Source organism: Scardinius erythrophthalmus (assembly GCF_964197995.2).
Source record: "Scardinius erythrophthalmus genome assembly, chromosome: 19".
NCBI classification, from domain to species: domain Eukaryota; kingdom Metazoa; phylum Chordata; class Actinopteri; order Cypriniformes; family Leuciscidae; genus Scardinius; species Scardinius erythrophthalmus.
This window is the reverse complement of record NC_138239.1, coordinates 3534602-3549811: the sequence shown is the minus strand read 5'-3', so window position 1 is coordinate 3549811 and position 15210 is coordinate 3534602. Positions and strand designations below refer to the sequence as shown.

Genomic DNA, 15210 nt, shown 5'->3' with positions numbered 1-15210 from the left:
AAGGACACTGTGAAATAAAGTGTTACCCACAACCCTTAACCGTAGCTCTATAGTAAGTACACTCATTTGAGTAAGTACAGTGTACTTATGTCACCTTAAAATGAAGGGCTTATTTTATTTCTGCTAGTTTTTTAAGGCAACATCTCTCATTTAGTACTTTAGTACTTGATGTACTAAAATAACTAAAACTAAAGAAATCATAAAAACTACATAGATAATTTGTTTTTACATATTTAGAAATTATTAGTAAAAACGCCATCAACACCATCAGAAATCAAAATAATGTGAACCATTTTTATTATAAATATTAACAAATCAAGCATGAACTATGATAATTTGAATTTACATTTACTCGTTTAACTGACACTTTTATGTAAAGCGACTTAAAATACAACATTGTTGCAAACCAATTGCTAACAGTCTTACACACATATATGAAATATTAATTAACCGTCTAACAGCCTTACACACACACACACACACACACATATATATTCCTCCCAGGTTAATGACATCACTAACCCTATAATTTACATAAACCCCGCCCCCAGGAACGCAATTTATAGATTATCATGACAGAATACAGTATGCTAATCAATGACTACATTAACATTTAGTGATTTAGCAGACGCTTCTGTCCAAAGCGATTTACAAATTAGGACTAAATTAAGTGAGTCATCGTGAAGAGGCAAAAACAACGCAAGAAGTGCTCAAAATATGAAGTTTAGGCATTTCTCAGAGTAGCATAAGCCCGATAAGGGAGGATTAAAGGAAAAGGAAAGCTTTATATGAGGTTAAGTGCTCACGGAAGAGACGAGTTTTCAGCTGTCTTTTGAATGTTGTCAGGGATTCTGCACTCCGGGTGAGGGTGGGAAGAGCATTCCACCAGCATGGAACCATGAATGAGAATGTTCTGGAAAGTGATCTTGTGGCTCTCTGTGATTGAACCACGAGACGTCACTCGTTGACTGATCGTAGGCTTCTCGATCGTAGACATCAGAGACTAGAAGATAACTACACATACATAAATTCATCAACTAACCATTCAGAAACGTCCTGTTGCTCTACAATTGTCACTTCTTCTTGAGTCTCTCCATCATTGTCTGACTCCGTTTTGAACATAAAAGGCTAAACGTTTTTGAAATTTTCAGTGCATGTCTGTGTGAGTGCAAGCTGTTGAAGCTCCGCCCCCTGGGAGCAGCCGGGAGCAGCAGCTCATTTGCATTTAAAGGGACAGACACAAACGGTGCGTTTTTGCTCACCCTCAAAAAGTGACAATTTTAACATGCTATATAAAAATATCTGTGGGGTATTTTGAGCTAAAACTTCACACACACACTCTGGGGACATCAGAGACTTATTTTACATCTTGTGAAAAGGGCATTATACCACTCCTTTAATGTTTTACATTATATTTCTAAAATCTGTTAAATGATATATAGAAAATCTGACCATCTGATGATTCTGCCTGTCCCTGAAGGATTTCAGCTGAAGGAAGGTCATCAAACTCACATCTAATTCCATTTCCTGACGTCTGCCTGTCACCGCCGTCACCACTTACATCGGCTCCTCTCGAGGGTCTGCTCATGACCCCTGGGACGTGTGCACTTGTGTTGAACTAGCAAGCATCTGCTGTTTTGGGACTCTGGTCTCGGCTTCGTGTTTTGTCTGAAACATGTGCTTGATTCATTATTAGATTTCCAGGAAGCAAGAGTGTTAGCATTAGGAGAGCATTAGAAGTGACATCCTTTATGTCCTGGAATCTGGTGTAAAAATAGCGCACTCATAAAACGCTAAGAGAGAAAAACATGTTTACAAAACAGCACATCTTCCATTCATTCATTCATTCATTCATGCAACCTTTCAGGCTCAATCATTTTATGAGTTTTCCCCAGTGCATTATTAAAGGGTTAGTTTACCCAGAAATCAACATTCTTCCATTACTTACTCATTTACCCTATTATCATTCTGTTATCTGTTTCCAATGCAATCAAAGCAGTATGCAGGCTCTGACAAGCTCTAAAAGCATGGAAACTAAACAAAAAAGCATCATAAAAGCATGATGACACTTAAGAATATGCAACTCCGGGGTCATGGGTTTGATTCCCAGGAAATGCATGAACTGATAAAATATATACTTAGCAATGCAAGTTGTAAATGCATAAATGGAAATATAATGCATTTCACTGAATGAAGGAAAAATATAGGTTTGAAATCATCAGTCATCAATCATGATCAGTTTTTGCTTTCCTTGGGAATCGAAGCCATAGTGTCATGCTCTACTGTTTGAGCAATACATCTGAAGTGTCTTTCTGAGAATCGAAAAATCGTTCGTCATGTTAGCTCAGTAGAACTGTGCATTTGTTTTAGTTTCATATTTTTTTGTTTCTCAATCATTTTGGTCATGAATAGACTGGAAACTCAGTGACATTTTAAGTTTTACCCTTATTTGCTTGTGCATGTTTGCAGAAATGGACAGACGGCTTGCGGTCACTGATTCAGAACTCTCGAGCGAATAACGTGTGTCCGATGACCTGCCTGAGAAAACAGTGAGTTAGCAGTTTCAGCCGGCTAATGCACTGTCAAGTCATTTTAAAGATTGCATGAAGTATTCAAGGAAATGATTCAGCCAGAAGCCGGATTTCAGTCTAATTACTTATATAAGCTAATTACCCAGAAAACATTATTTAAAGAGAGAAACTTATTTAAAGTATATTCTTGGTTGATATCAGTGTGCTGAAAAATACCACTGATACATCATTTTCTAAGTTTGTATAAACAAGCACAAGAGTAATGCTCTTGAAGTCAAAGTCTATGAGGCAAGACGTTAAAGATGGGTTCGAATCAGAAATATGAAGCATTTATTAATTCCAGAGGAAAATACATGTTATTTACGGCTTTTTCTTTTTTGTTTTTGAGGTGCGGCTACTGTTGTATCTGAATGATCTGTTTATGACAACCTAGAAGATTTTGAGGTTACACTTTATTTTTAAGTACTGAGTAATATTGAGTGACTACATGTACTTACTGTAGGGTTAGGATTAGGGTTTGGTTTAGCTGCATGTAATTATGCTTATAATTTATAGTTATTAGTAACTACATGTAACATATGTAACAATGACACTGTAAAATAAAGTGTTACCGATTTTTATAATGCAGATTTGTTCTTGTTTGTCCTTTGTGTTCTGATTTATTTTCTGCAGTTGGATGCGGTTGTCATTTTTGACCAACGTGAATGGAAAAATCCCCGTCAGGAGGTACTTCCAGCATTCTCATTAATGTGACGAGGTTTTTACATGCTTTTGGTAATGACTGCTTCACATTAAGAGATCACATCTCTGTATATATTACAGTGATTATTGTTCATACAGTGAATAATAGATTTCAGTTCCACTTAAAAATGTCAGAACGTTGAATTTGATAACAAAATATCACACTTCTGGTAACACTTTAGTTTAGGGTCCAATTCTCACTATTAACTAGTTGCCTATTAGCATCCATATTACTGGGATATTGGCTGTTTATTAGTACTGTATTAATAAAGCACATATTAATGCCTTATTCTGCATGACAACACACTACATTCCTTAATCCTAAACTTAACAACTACCTTACTATTAGTAAGCAGTGATTAGGAGTTTATTGAGGCAAAGTTGTTTAGATTAATCTAAATTTTTTCAATCTTATTTAAAAACTCTTTTTTTTTTGTTTGGCTTTTCCTTGCTTGCCCTGACTTTTATAATCTAATCTGTTTTTTTTTTTTTTTTTTTATCTTTTAGTTTTAAATTCTGTATTGTATTTTTATTTGCTTGTTCTATTATGTTAAGTGCCTTGAGAAGCTTCTTTAAAGGCGCTATATAAAAATAAAGTTATTATTAAAAGTTGTAACTTAATGGTTAGGTAATAGTGAGAATTGGACCCTAAATTAAATGTGAGCACATTTCTATATTTCTGTGTGTTTAGATGATACACTATACACTACATAAAGATGCACAAGCAAACATAATTTTTTTCAGTTTGAAATAAAACAATATATCTGTTAAAGAGAAACAATCCTGCTGTGTTTGAGAGACACTGATACAGACACTTGATCTATTAAAGGACATTCACATATTTAAAAGAGTGAAGTCTATCTTTATAAGTGTTGAACGTGTTCTGATTTTCTTCAGTATCACTAGAACATTTGCCTCGGGCAAAACGGAGAAGGGTATTTTCCAGGCACTGAAGGATCTTGGTTTACCCAGCGGAAAGGTAATTTTTAACAGCTCTTACTTTCTCTCAGATATCATCACATATGTGAGCCTGGACCACAAAACCAGTCACATGGGTCATTTTGTTGAAATTGAGATGTATACATCTCACGAAAGCTGGATAAATAAGCTTTTCATTGGTGTATGGTTTGTTAGGATAGGGCAGTATTTGGTCGAGATACAACTATTGAAAATCTGGAATCTGAGGGTGCAAAAAAATCGAAAACATTGAGAAAATCGTCTCTAAAGGAACACTCCACCGTTTTTGGAAATAGGGCTTATTCACTTTTTTTCCTACATTTAGATAGGTGGGCAAATGCATTTTTGTCTCAGTGCATGCATTGTTTTAGTTTGACAGGGTCGGCGCTAGCTTAGCTTAGCATAATGAATGGAATCCTTTGTTGCCAGCTAGCATGTCCTGAGTAAAAGTGATTTAAAAAAAAAAGCGTATTCACAACAAGTACAAATAGTGATGCAGATTAACACTAGGTGATTTCCTAGGCAGATATTGACTTATATATTAAGAACTATATTAGGGGGAAGCACAGGCGAAGCACTGCTACTTGGGCGTGATATCACTGCGCCCAAGTAGCAGTGCTTCGCCTGTGCTTCCCCCTAATATAGTCCCAAGTCAATATCTGCATAGGAAATCGCCCAGTGTTAATCTGCATCACTATTTGTACTTGTTGTGAATACGCAGGCCACAAGAAGTAATTAGGTGGGGTTTTTTATATTTTTGATATCACTTTTACTCAGGACATGCTAGCTGGCAACAAAGGATTCCATTCATTATGCTAAGCTAAGCTAGCGCCGACCCTGTCAAACTAAAACAATGCATGCACTGAGATAAAAATGCATTTGCCCACCTATCTAAATGTAGGAAAGAAGGTGAATAAGCCCTATTTCAAAAAACGGTGGAGTGTTCCTTTAAAGTTGTCCATTTATGTTTACAATTGTGCTGCATTCACTCACAAAAATAAATGTTTTACATATTTACGGTAGGAAATTTACAAAATTTCTTCATGGAATATGATCTTTACTTTAAAATCCTAATGATATTTGGCATAAAGGAAAATTGACAATTTTGACTCATACAATGTATTGTTAGCTATTGCCACAAATATACCCGTGCGACTTGTGACTGGTTTTGAAGATCCAGGATAGAGATATTAACAATGATATAATTGTACAGATGTTGATGTGAGCCACATGTTGTTTTAGTTTGTTTTTACAGGTTTTCTGTGGGTGCGTAAAAAGTCTTTAAAAGTCTCAAATTTTCTTTAATTACATAGACCGTACATGTTACATAAAATGCATGTTTGAGCTGTTTTAACTAAAAGCAACTTAACCTGACAGATCTTGAAATATATCAGTGGCATTGTTTTGACTCAAGATGCACACCAGTCATTTTTCTAAGGCACGTTTATAAAAGCTTCTTAAATGTCCTAGTTAAACTAATCCTGGCTTAATCTAAACCCTATCTGTGAAACCAGGCCTTAAGGTCATAATAAAACAGGCTTTTACTGGCTCGCGCTTTCAGTTCGCAATAGATTGCTTATTGATCTACTGTTGATGAATTATGACAATGTTTACCTTATGGTGTTTATGTCAGACCTGCAAACACATGCATTTCTAAAGAGCGATGCCAGGGTAACCGCTATATTTCTGCTGTTTCATAAGCGCCACCTACTGTCAGAAAGTAGAATTGCATTTTTTTTCAGCTGGTGTATTGAAAAGATAATTATTGCATTCTTAAATTCCAAACAATTATGACATTAATATATATAATCATATTTTACATGAATATAAATATAATAATTTATCATTTTGACTTTCTTAAAAATGTTTTATAGGCTGAAATGTGAGGTTTATCATTTTCTAAGTTTTTGTTTTTGTAAAAACCTGTTATTAAACCGTTTTAGCATGATGACGATGAACTGAATATTAATGTTTACTGCATACTGCACAGCTCACAATATGCAATGATTATATTCTACATTTGTCGTCACATGACCTCTTTATGCTGCATGTTCTCCTTTTGGCAACATGCATACATGCAGCAATAGTTTGAGTAGTAGTATGCTATTATGGTTAATAATATCTGGTACTAATGAATTGTAACCCATCCAGCTGGTTTGTTTCTGATTGGAGGACATATGATTCATATTCATGTCTTTTACCAGAACGATGAGATTGAGCATGAGATCTTCACCTTTGACAAGTTCTACAGCCTGACGCAGAAGATTTGTCCCAGAACTGATATTGAAGAACTCTTCAGGAAATTGTAAGCATGAGCTCTGTATTATTTTATTATTTCAAATATACAGTATATTAAATGAAATATGAGCAACAAATATAAAGCTTTATTATTCAAAACGTGTGAAATCATGCGAGGTATTGTGAGCTTATTGCTCGTCTAAACAAATGAAATTTCTTTTAGTATTTTGATAAATGATTTGTAAATAGTAATATATGGATTTTTATGTTATTAATATCTATTATAGTCATTATGAAGTTAAATTGACCCTCTTTTTCTTAACACATGGGATTTTATTCCTAAGAAAAGTCTTAGTATTATGTGATTTAAAATTTTCAGTATTATTTTTTTTCTTTTCCTTTCTTTTCATTTTCTTTTTTTGGTGTGTCAATAATACCCACCACCAAATATAAAGACAATAAATAAATAAAAATAGATGAATACTGTACATATTTTTTTCATCTCCAAAAAGAAAATTAACATTTACATCATGCACTTGTAACCACACCTGTAATACATAATACTTAAATAATAATTATTTATCATTATATCAAATATCTTATTTTATATTTTATTGAAATGTAATAACTTACACCTGCAAAATTGCTGTTTTCTTTGTAAATATGTCACATTATGTAAGTAAAATGGCTTGTGAATGGTTTTAAGAAAGATACTCCTGATGAAAACCTCTTCAGTGACGTACAATAGTTTTCTGTAATGTCGGGTCGAGAGCTTTTCCCACGAGCCGCACAACACTAAACTAAACACTGTTATATTTCAACAGGCATTGCCTGAGGAGCTGTAATATTAAACCATTAATCTAACTAGACTGAATGAGAAACATGTAGTCGAGTGAGCTGTGAATGGAGTGACGTCACGGATGAATCATGCACTGGAACAATAGAAACATTTCTGAAGTTTTGCATGCGCTGCTTTTCTTTTCAGCAAAGGAGACAAAAGCGACTATATAAGTGTCGACCGGTTAGTCCACTTTTTGAATGAAGTAAGCAATGTTTTATTTTATTAACTTTTAATATCCTGCATGTCATTAGAGCTTATGCATCCTGAAGGAACAATAAACATCAGATCGTATATGATTTTAACTTTTGCTCTTTGAAGTCTTTATTCTTCACTTCTTCAAAGAAGCAGCTTGTTCCTTTTGCTTAACTTTGAGCATGTGTATATTAGAGAAAACACATTTCTTGGGAGCCTTGATCTAGTTAACGTAACCTGCAGGGTTTTTCCTCTTGTGTAGAATCAGAGAGATCCACGTCTGAATGAAATCCTCTTCCCGTTCTTTGACTGTAAATGCGCTTTCCAAATCATAGAGCGATATGAACCTGATGAAACACTGAAGATGAAAGGTGTGTGTTATGTTTATATCAGACTATATGTGACTAATGTCTATTTTTGTGCAACATGTCTTATATTATTGCTATGTATTATATGTCTCTTTTGCATACTTGATTGTGATTGGTCAGGGCTGGCATTGTACAGTCAATACATACTATATAAATAAAAGGTTACACTTTATTTTAAGGTGTCATTGTTACAGTGTAAGTATATATTTAAGTACTGAGTAATATTATTTAATTACATGTACTTAATGTAGGGTTAGGGTTTGGTTGAGGGTTAGTTGCATGTAATTATGCATAATTTGCTTTTATTACTATAGTAAGTACATGTAACATATGTAACAAGGACACTGTGAAATAAAGTGTTACCAAGTATAATTGACAGCTGTTCAAGGCAAACACTTTTTTTTTATTTTAAAGTTTATTTATTTTATTATAAAAGTAGCTGTTTAAGAATATAACATTACTGTCATGTTCTTATTGTTCATTTCTGATTATGTAAATACAGTTTGGTAATCTTGCAGCACCCTCTAGTGTCGAAGTACAGTAACTTACAGATATTAAAGGACTGTCTTAAACATTATCTCATTTGTTCCTGCACGGATGAATGTGTGTGTTTGTGCAGGTCTGATGTCATGTGACGGATTCTGTCGGTATCTGATTTCTGATGAGAACGCTCCTGTGTTTCTGGACCGGTTGGAGGTTTATCAGGAGATGGATCATCCGCTGTCTCATTACTTCATCAACTCGTCTCACAACACTTACCTGATCGGCAGACAGTTTGGAGGAAGGTCTTCAGTGGAGATGTACAGACAGGTGCTGCTGACCGGATGCAGGTATACAGCGCATATCATTCACGTTTCCAACAACACTTCATGACTTATTTATCTGGTAACAATTAACTTTAATTAAAAAACATAACATTAACAAACATCAACAGTAAAAACAATGACAAATATTATTTCATCATTGTGAGATCATTTGTTAGAGCTTTTTAAATTACAAAAAATACCACTCATCAACTTTTATTCATATATTTTAGATTCATAATAATATATTATTTGAAAATACCATTTTGGTAAAATACAGATTCTAACAAAAAATGAGAATGCTAATGTAGAAATGTTAGTCTGTTTATGTTGCATTTACAATATCATTTGTTTGTTTATTTATTTTGATATTTTTAAATGGGTAACACTTACAACTTTCTTTAAAAACAAACATTATTGAATTATTATGAGATCATTTGTTAAAAAGCAACACTTTTTTTTACAAAAAAAATACATCAACTTTGATTCATATATTTTTAAGCATTATTGATACATCTATTATTCTGTAAAGCATTGTTTGAAAAAAAATTCCTTATCAGTTAGAGTTATTACAAAGTATTATCAAATATTATACAACCTACCATTTGACAGAATATAAATTCTAACAAAAATTAGAAAGTGAACAAGGATATTTTACTGACAGTACATTTTGAATAATGGCTATGTGAAAATAAGAAATAATATAAAGTGGATGTTTAGTAATAATTCTCTCAACAGAACATGAAACAATACTTTGCAATTTTGTATTTTACTGTAGGTTGTTGATGTGTAGGTCAATATTGATATACTGAATACTGATAGAGAATGTGATTTTTGCAGCATATGTTATAAAGCCATACTTAAAATCATACTTATAATTGATGCAAAGTAACGTCTGTCATTTTGAATATATTGTTGCCGGTGTGTGAGGGTGTGTGTATTGCTGTGTTGGCAGGTGTGTTGAGCTGGACTGCTGGGATGGAAAAGGTGAAGATCAGGAACCCATAATCACTCACGGCAAGGCCATGTGCACAGACGTCCTTTTCAAGGTGAACAAACACACACACACACACACACACACACACACACACACACACACACACACACACACACACACACACACACACACACACACACACACACACACGTCTTGTGTTGTTTCTTCAGTGAATGTTCCAGAACAATCTTATGTGATATCTTCACGATGACTCGCTTAATTTAGTCCTAATTTGTAAGTCGCTTTGGACAAACGCGTCTGCTAAATGACTAAATGTAAATGTGATATCATCCATTTCTCTGGAGCTGTAAATACTCAAGGAAATCCAGTCCAATTATACCAATCCGTATGAATGCTTTGTTTGTTAATATTTAGTAGGGCTGACTTCTAATAGTCGAGGATTCGACGATTCGATTCGGAGAGGTCTGATTCGACTATGAACCTCATAGTCGAATACATGGGCGTCAGTTTGGTTTGAAATGTGCTGGGGACAGAGACGCATTAGCATTTTCAGAAGGGCTGGGTACCATTTTTATTTTATTTTTTCACTTTCGCGCAGGTCATGTTTTGAAAGACGATGTCCTGTAGCTTACTAATGTAAATAAATAAAAATGTATTCAAAAATCTGCTTCACATTTTCAGCAGGGCTGCGGAGCGGCTGTGAGTTGACTCCACACGGTTCTCATGTGGTTAAAAAGCTTTACGTGGTTTAATGTACCTAAACAATGATTACCAAATTCCCCTCTCATGTAGCTCCACATAACCACTTAAAATGATAAAAAAAATCGAACCCAGAGTCCAATTATTATGGACGTTATCTGATATTAAGCGTTTCACATTTTCAGCAGGGCTGCGGAGCAGCTGTGAGTTGACTCCACACGGTTCTCATGTGCGTTAAAAAGCTTTACGTTGTTTAATGTACCTAAACAACGATTACCAAATTTCCCTCTCATATTGCTCCTCATAACCACTGAAAATGGTCAAAAAATTGAACCCAGAGTCCAATTATTATGGACGTTAACTGATATTAAGCGTTTCTGCTTTACATTTTCAGCAGGGCTGCGGAGCGGCTGTGAGTTGACTCCACACGGTTCTCATGTGCGTTAAAAAGCTTTACGTTGTTTAATGTACCTAAACAACGATTACCAAATTTCCCTCTCATATTGCTCCTCATAACCACTGAAAATGGTCAAAAAATCGAACCCAGAGTCCAATTATTATGGACGTTATCTGATCGTATCTGATAAGCGTTTCTGCTTCACATTTTCAGCAGGGCAGCGGAGCGGCTGTGAGTTGACTCCACACGGTTCTCATGTGCGTTAAAAAGCTGACTCCACGCGGTTCTCATGGGCCTGAAAAAGCTTTACGTGGTTTAATGTACCTAAACAACCATCACCAAATTTCTCTCTCATATTGCTCCTCATGTTTATGAAATGTTATGATATATGTGTGATATATATGTGTTTTTTAGCTCTTTTGTTTGAAATGGAAAAAATCTAGCTGCTATCTAAAAAAAATAAAAAAAAAGGTTCGACTATCAGTCGACTACGGCAAAATCTAACGAATCAGATTCGACTATGAAAATCCTTAGTCGAAAACAGCCCTAATATTTAGACTGAAAAACATTTACAGTATGTTATATTATGCAGGACGTCATTCAGGGAATTAAAGAGACGGCCTTCATGACATCTGAGTATCCTGTGATTCTGTCCTTCGAAAACCACTGCACGTACGTATGCGCTTTGTTAATCGGAACGATTTATCCAGGTTAAATCCAGAAATATCTCACAAGCTATACAAAGAAATGCTCAATAAACACACTGTAATTTCACCTTTCTGTCAGGAAACATCAGCAGTATAAACTGGCCCGCTACTGTGAGGACATTTTTGGAGATTTTCTCCTTAAACAGCCGTTAGATGATTTCCCAGTAAGTGTGTTTGTGTTTCATTGTGTGTATGTGTGTGTGTGTGTGTTTATTCCAGAGCTCGTAACACAGTTACCTGCTAATGTTTTTTCTTTCATGCTCTCTCAGATGGAGGCCGGATGTCCACTGCCGTCTCCAAATGAACTCCGAGGAAAAATCCTCATCAAGAACAGAAGATTAAAACCTGATGTTGAAAAAAGTAGTGATATTCATTTCTACCAAAACACCATAGTTACTACGTGTAATTAATATGGCATCTTTTTCTTTAACCTTTGAAAAAAGTGTTTTTTTTCCCCTATGCAAAAGTCTCTTATTATTGCACAGGTGTGCCTTAGGCTGGCCACAATAAAAGGCCAGTCTAAAATGTGCAGTTTTACTGTATTGGGGGGTCCGAAAACCAGTCAGTATCTGGTGTGACCATTAGATCATTATATCTTTGAGTTCAGCTCATGAAAAATGGGGGCAAAAACAAAAGTGTTGCATTTATAATTTTGTTCAGTGTATTTTTGTTTGGGAAGAAGTAGTTACAAACTTAATTATCAAGGTCTTCAAAAAAACTGATGTGTATTTAATGAGTTTTGTCAAACATAGTTTTAAATCCACAGAACAGCTGGAACACTTCAGGAAGCACATGGAGGCCGGAGAGCCCAGCATCTCCACAAACATGTCTGAAGATGAGAATGAGGAGGAGACGTCCACCGGTGAGGAAGAGCCATTAAACGGGACCTATTGTGACCCCTTTTTACAAGATGAAATATAAGTCTCAGGTGTCTCCACAGTGTGTCTTTGTGAAGTTTCAGATCAAAATACCCCACAAATCATTTATTATAGTATGACTGAAAGCAAAAACACTCGGTTCTCGTGTGTATCTTTAAATGCAAATGAGCTGCTGCTCCCCGTCCCCTTTTCAGAAGAGGGCGGGGCCTTGTGTGACTCAGGGGACGAGCTAAGCTAACAGGGCACGACGTATAAAAAAAAGGGAATTTTGAGACACTGTTTATGATTTATGGGAATATAAAAAAGGTGTGGGTGGATTTGTACCATTATAGGGTGGTTGTGTAACACTGCCGACACATTTATGTTCAAACACCATGTAAAAGTGAATTTTGCATAAAAATGCAAAGCACATCCTCTCATTTCAGTCTGTACCTGGGCATAAAATGAGATCATATGCTATTATTTATGATGATATATTGTAATTATTTGCTTGGTGGCAATACTTTTAAACTAGAGGTAGTCTATAATCTGTTTCGATGCATACTAATAACAAATAACTACATTTATCCAAAGTGTCTTAAATTACATTCAGGCTATTCAGTTTTTCAATTAATTAATTCCCTGTCAATCAACCACAATGCCCTGTTTACATATACAATGCTTTGCAATTTTAAACTATTATAAAAGCTTCTAGTTACAAGGTGTAAAAGGGTGTTATATTTCTGCATATTCTACTACATTTAATTTAGATGTTCATGACTATTTTTCACTTTCTCTCATTAGCATGCTGTAACTAAAACGATTACATATAATGATTGTTAATTGAAATAAAGCAGAAATAAAATATGAATATTAGATGAAAAACTTAAACTTGAAAAACTTTAGAAATGTTGCAATTAACTGAAATAAAATAAGTTTCAGTAATAAAATTACTAAAGCTTAAACTAAATAAAGAAATAGATTCATGCTAAATAGAAATAGAAGGAAAACTAATAACAATTACAAAGAGCACATAACAAATTTACCAAAACTTAAATTAGAATGACAACTGAAAATATAAAAATACTGAGGAAAAAAAACTGCAAATATATATTCAGCATTTTATTATATAAAAATTAAAAGGAAAATGTAAAAATGAAAGCTAATTCAAAATATTAATAAATACTGTAATAGTATGTAAATAATATTAAAATAACACTGTCTCAGACCTGTTTAACTGGTGGATTGTACTGTATGCAAATATTTTCCACCATGACTGACTATCCTTTGCATAATGGTATATTTGGATTATATTTTTTTTTATCATGTCACTTTAAAGTACACTTGTTTTTTGTTTGTAGTCTGTTCATTGATTTCACATTCAGTTTTTTTGAGTAATGTATTTTCTTCATCTTTAGCAGAGCTGTTAAACGAAGCTCATCCCGAGCGGATTCACGGATGTCTGATCACGGAGGAAGAGAATCGGGAGGAAGAGGTTCTGCTCAGACCCAGAAAGGTTCTTTCATCATTCTTACATAATGACCATTACAGGGACAATTCACACACTAATCAACATTTACTCACACTCGTATCGGTTGCCGGTTTGTTGTTATTTGTTTTGATGGGGGAAAAAAAAAAAGTTTTTCAAAAAGAGTCTTAGTGCATCTACAACCAGGGTTTAAAATTAACTTTTTCACTCACCGGTCAATTTGGATACAAAATGTTTAAGTTACCGGCCATTCAGAAATTCTACTAGCTAAAACAAAGAAAAGAAAAGAACCAGATTAACTACGTCAAAGCTTATATATATATTTATAACTTTTGGATTTCATACGTTAATTTCTTATTCAAACAAAATCCTGTCATCCAGCATCTCCTCCCTTCATCGTCATCCTCATCCTTTTCACCAAAAATATGTTTTAGATGGACAGATCAACACAGTACAAAGAACATCATACAATTAGGGATGTTGGAAAATAACAAATGTATTTTCTGTTAACCAAACGCTTTTTAATCTTCGCTATTGCTTCAATGCATATGAACAAGTGCTGTTATTTGTTGCGTAGTGTAATACAAATATCATAATACAAATATCTACTTATTTGTTTTTATGGTGCTTATCAGTGTTATTTTAGCATCATTGATAATTATTGATGCTAAACCCTCTATATTGTTATTAAACCTCTAAATTGTTTTATTAATATTGAGTTATTTTCATTTTAATTTTAGTTTGTTTTAGTATTTTTTTTATGTCTATTGTTTTAAGGAAATTTTATTTTTAGTACTTCAAGTTAAACTAAACAAAAATTAAAACTGAAATCATTGTAAAGAAAAATCCTGCTAAACATCTTTCTTTTCCACAGAAGAACTTTTCCACTGTGTGAACTATTGCTTTTAAAGAAGTTATTACTTCTATATGGTTTAAATACATTTTTAAAACTTGCCTCTGTTTGCTTAATGAATTTTACATCAAAGCTTCTGGCAGTTCTTTTCTTCTTCAAAGATCATGTCATCCAGAACAGGGAATGGAGACTGTGTTTTCTGTGATTTGGTGAGGAGTGTCGTGAATGTGACGCAGAGTTCAGAACTAACACACAATTCTTCAAGCCTCTTATCATGATAATGGGCTGGAGAAGCGTTTATATTTCTGCCAGATTTACCCATTACTGTCTTTTTTTACTTCTGATGATGGGAATCTCGCAGACACACTCTCATCTACATGCATAAAGAAAGAAAATAAGTCTGTAGAAATGTAACTTAGAATTACAACCACTTCTGAGCTGGGGAGATTTGCCTGGACGGACACAGCACACACATTTTCTTCTTCTTCTGTAATGTGTACTTCGGCACGCTACTCCTCCAGCACCGTTTCTCGTAGACCCATGAATGAGGTGTCAAATCGACTGGTTTATTGAGGAGAG

General features: G+C 34.4%; 1 protein-coding gene across 1 annotated transcript in view; it reads left to right on the top strand.

Annotated features, from left to right (window-relative positions):
* The window catches only part of plcb4a (phospholipase C, beta 4a), a 62918-nt gene that overhangs the window by 16404 nt on the left and 31304 nt on the right, over positions 1 to 15210 (top strand). Inside the window, exons 7-19 of the mRNA XM_081347874.1 lie at positions 2470 to 2549; positions 3204 to 3257; positions 4170 to 4251; positions 6434 to 6534; positions 7453 to 7510; positions 7763 to 7871; positions 8488 to 8698; positions 9627 to 9720; positions 11318 to 11397; positions 11512 to 11596; positions 11702 to 11792; positions 12199 to 12294; positions 13708 to 13805. Of these exons, the coding sequence (XP_081204000.1) occupies positions 2470 to 2549; positions 3204 to 3257; positions 4170 to 4251; positions 6434 to 6534; positions 7453 to 7510; positions 7763 to 7871; positions 8488 to 8698; positions 9627 to 9720; positions 11318 to 11397; positions 11512 to 11596; positions 11702 to 11792; positions 12199 to 12294; positions 13708 to 13805 (1239 nt within the window). The remainder of the gene's footprint in view (positions 1 to 2469; positions 2550 to 3203; positions 3258 to 4169; positions 4252 to 6433; positions 6535 to 7452; positions 7511 to 7762; positions 7872 to 8487; positions 8699 to 9626; positions 9721 to 11317; positions 11398 to 11511; positions 11597 to 11701; positions 11793 to 12198; positions 12295 to 13707; positions 13806 to 15210) is intronic.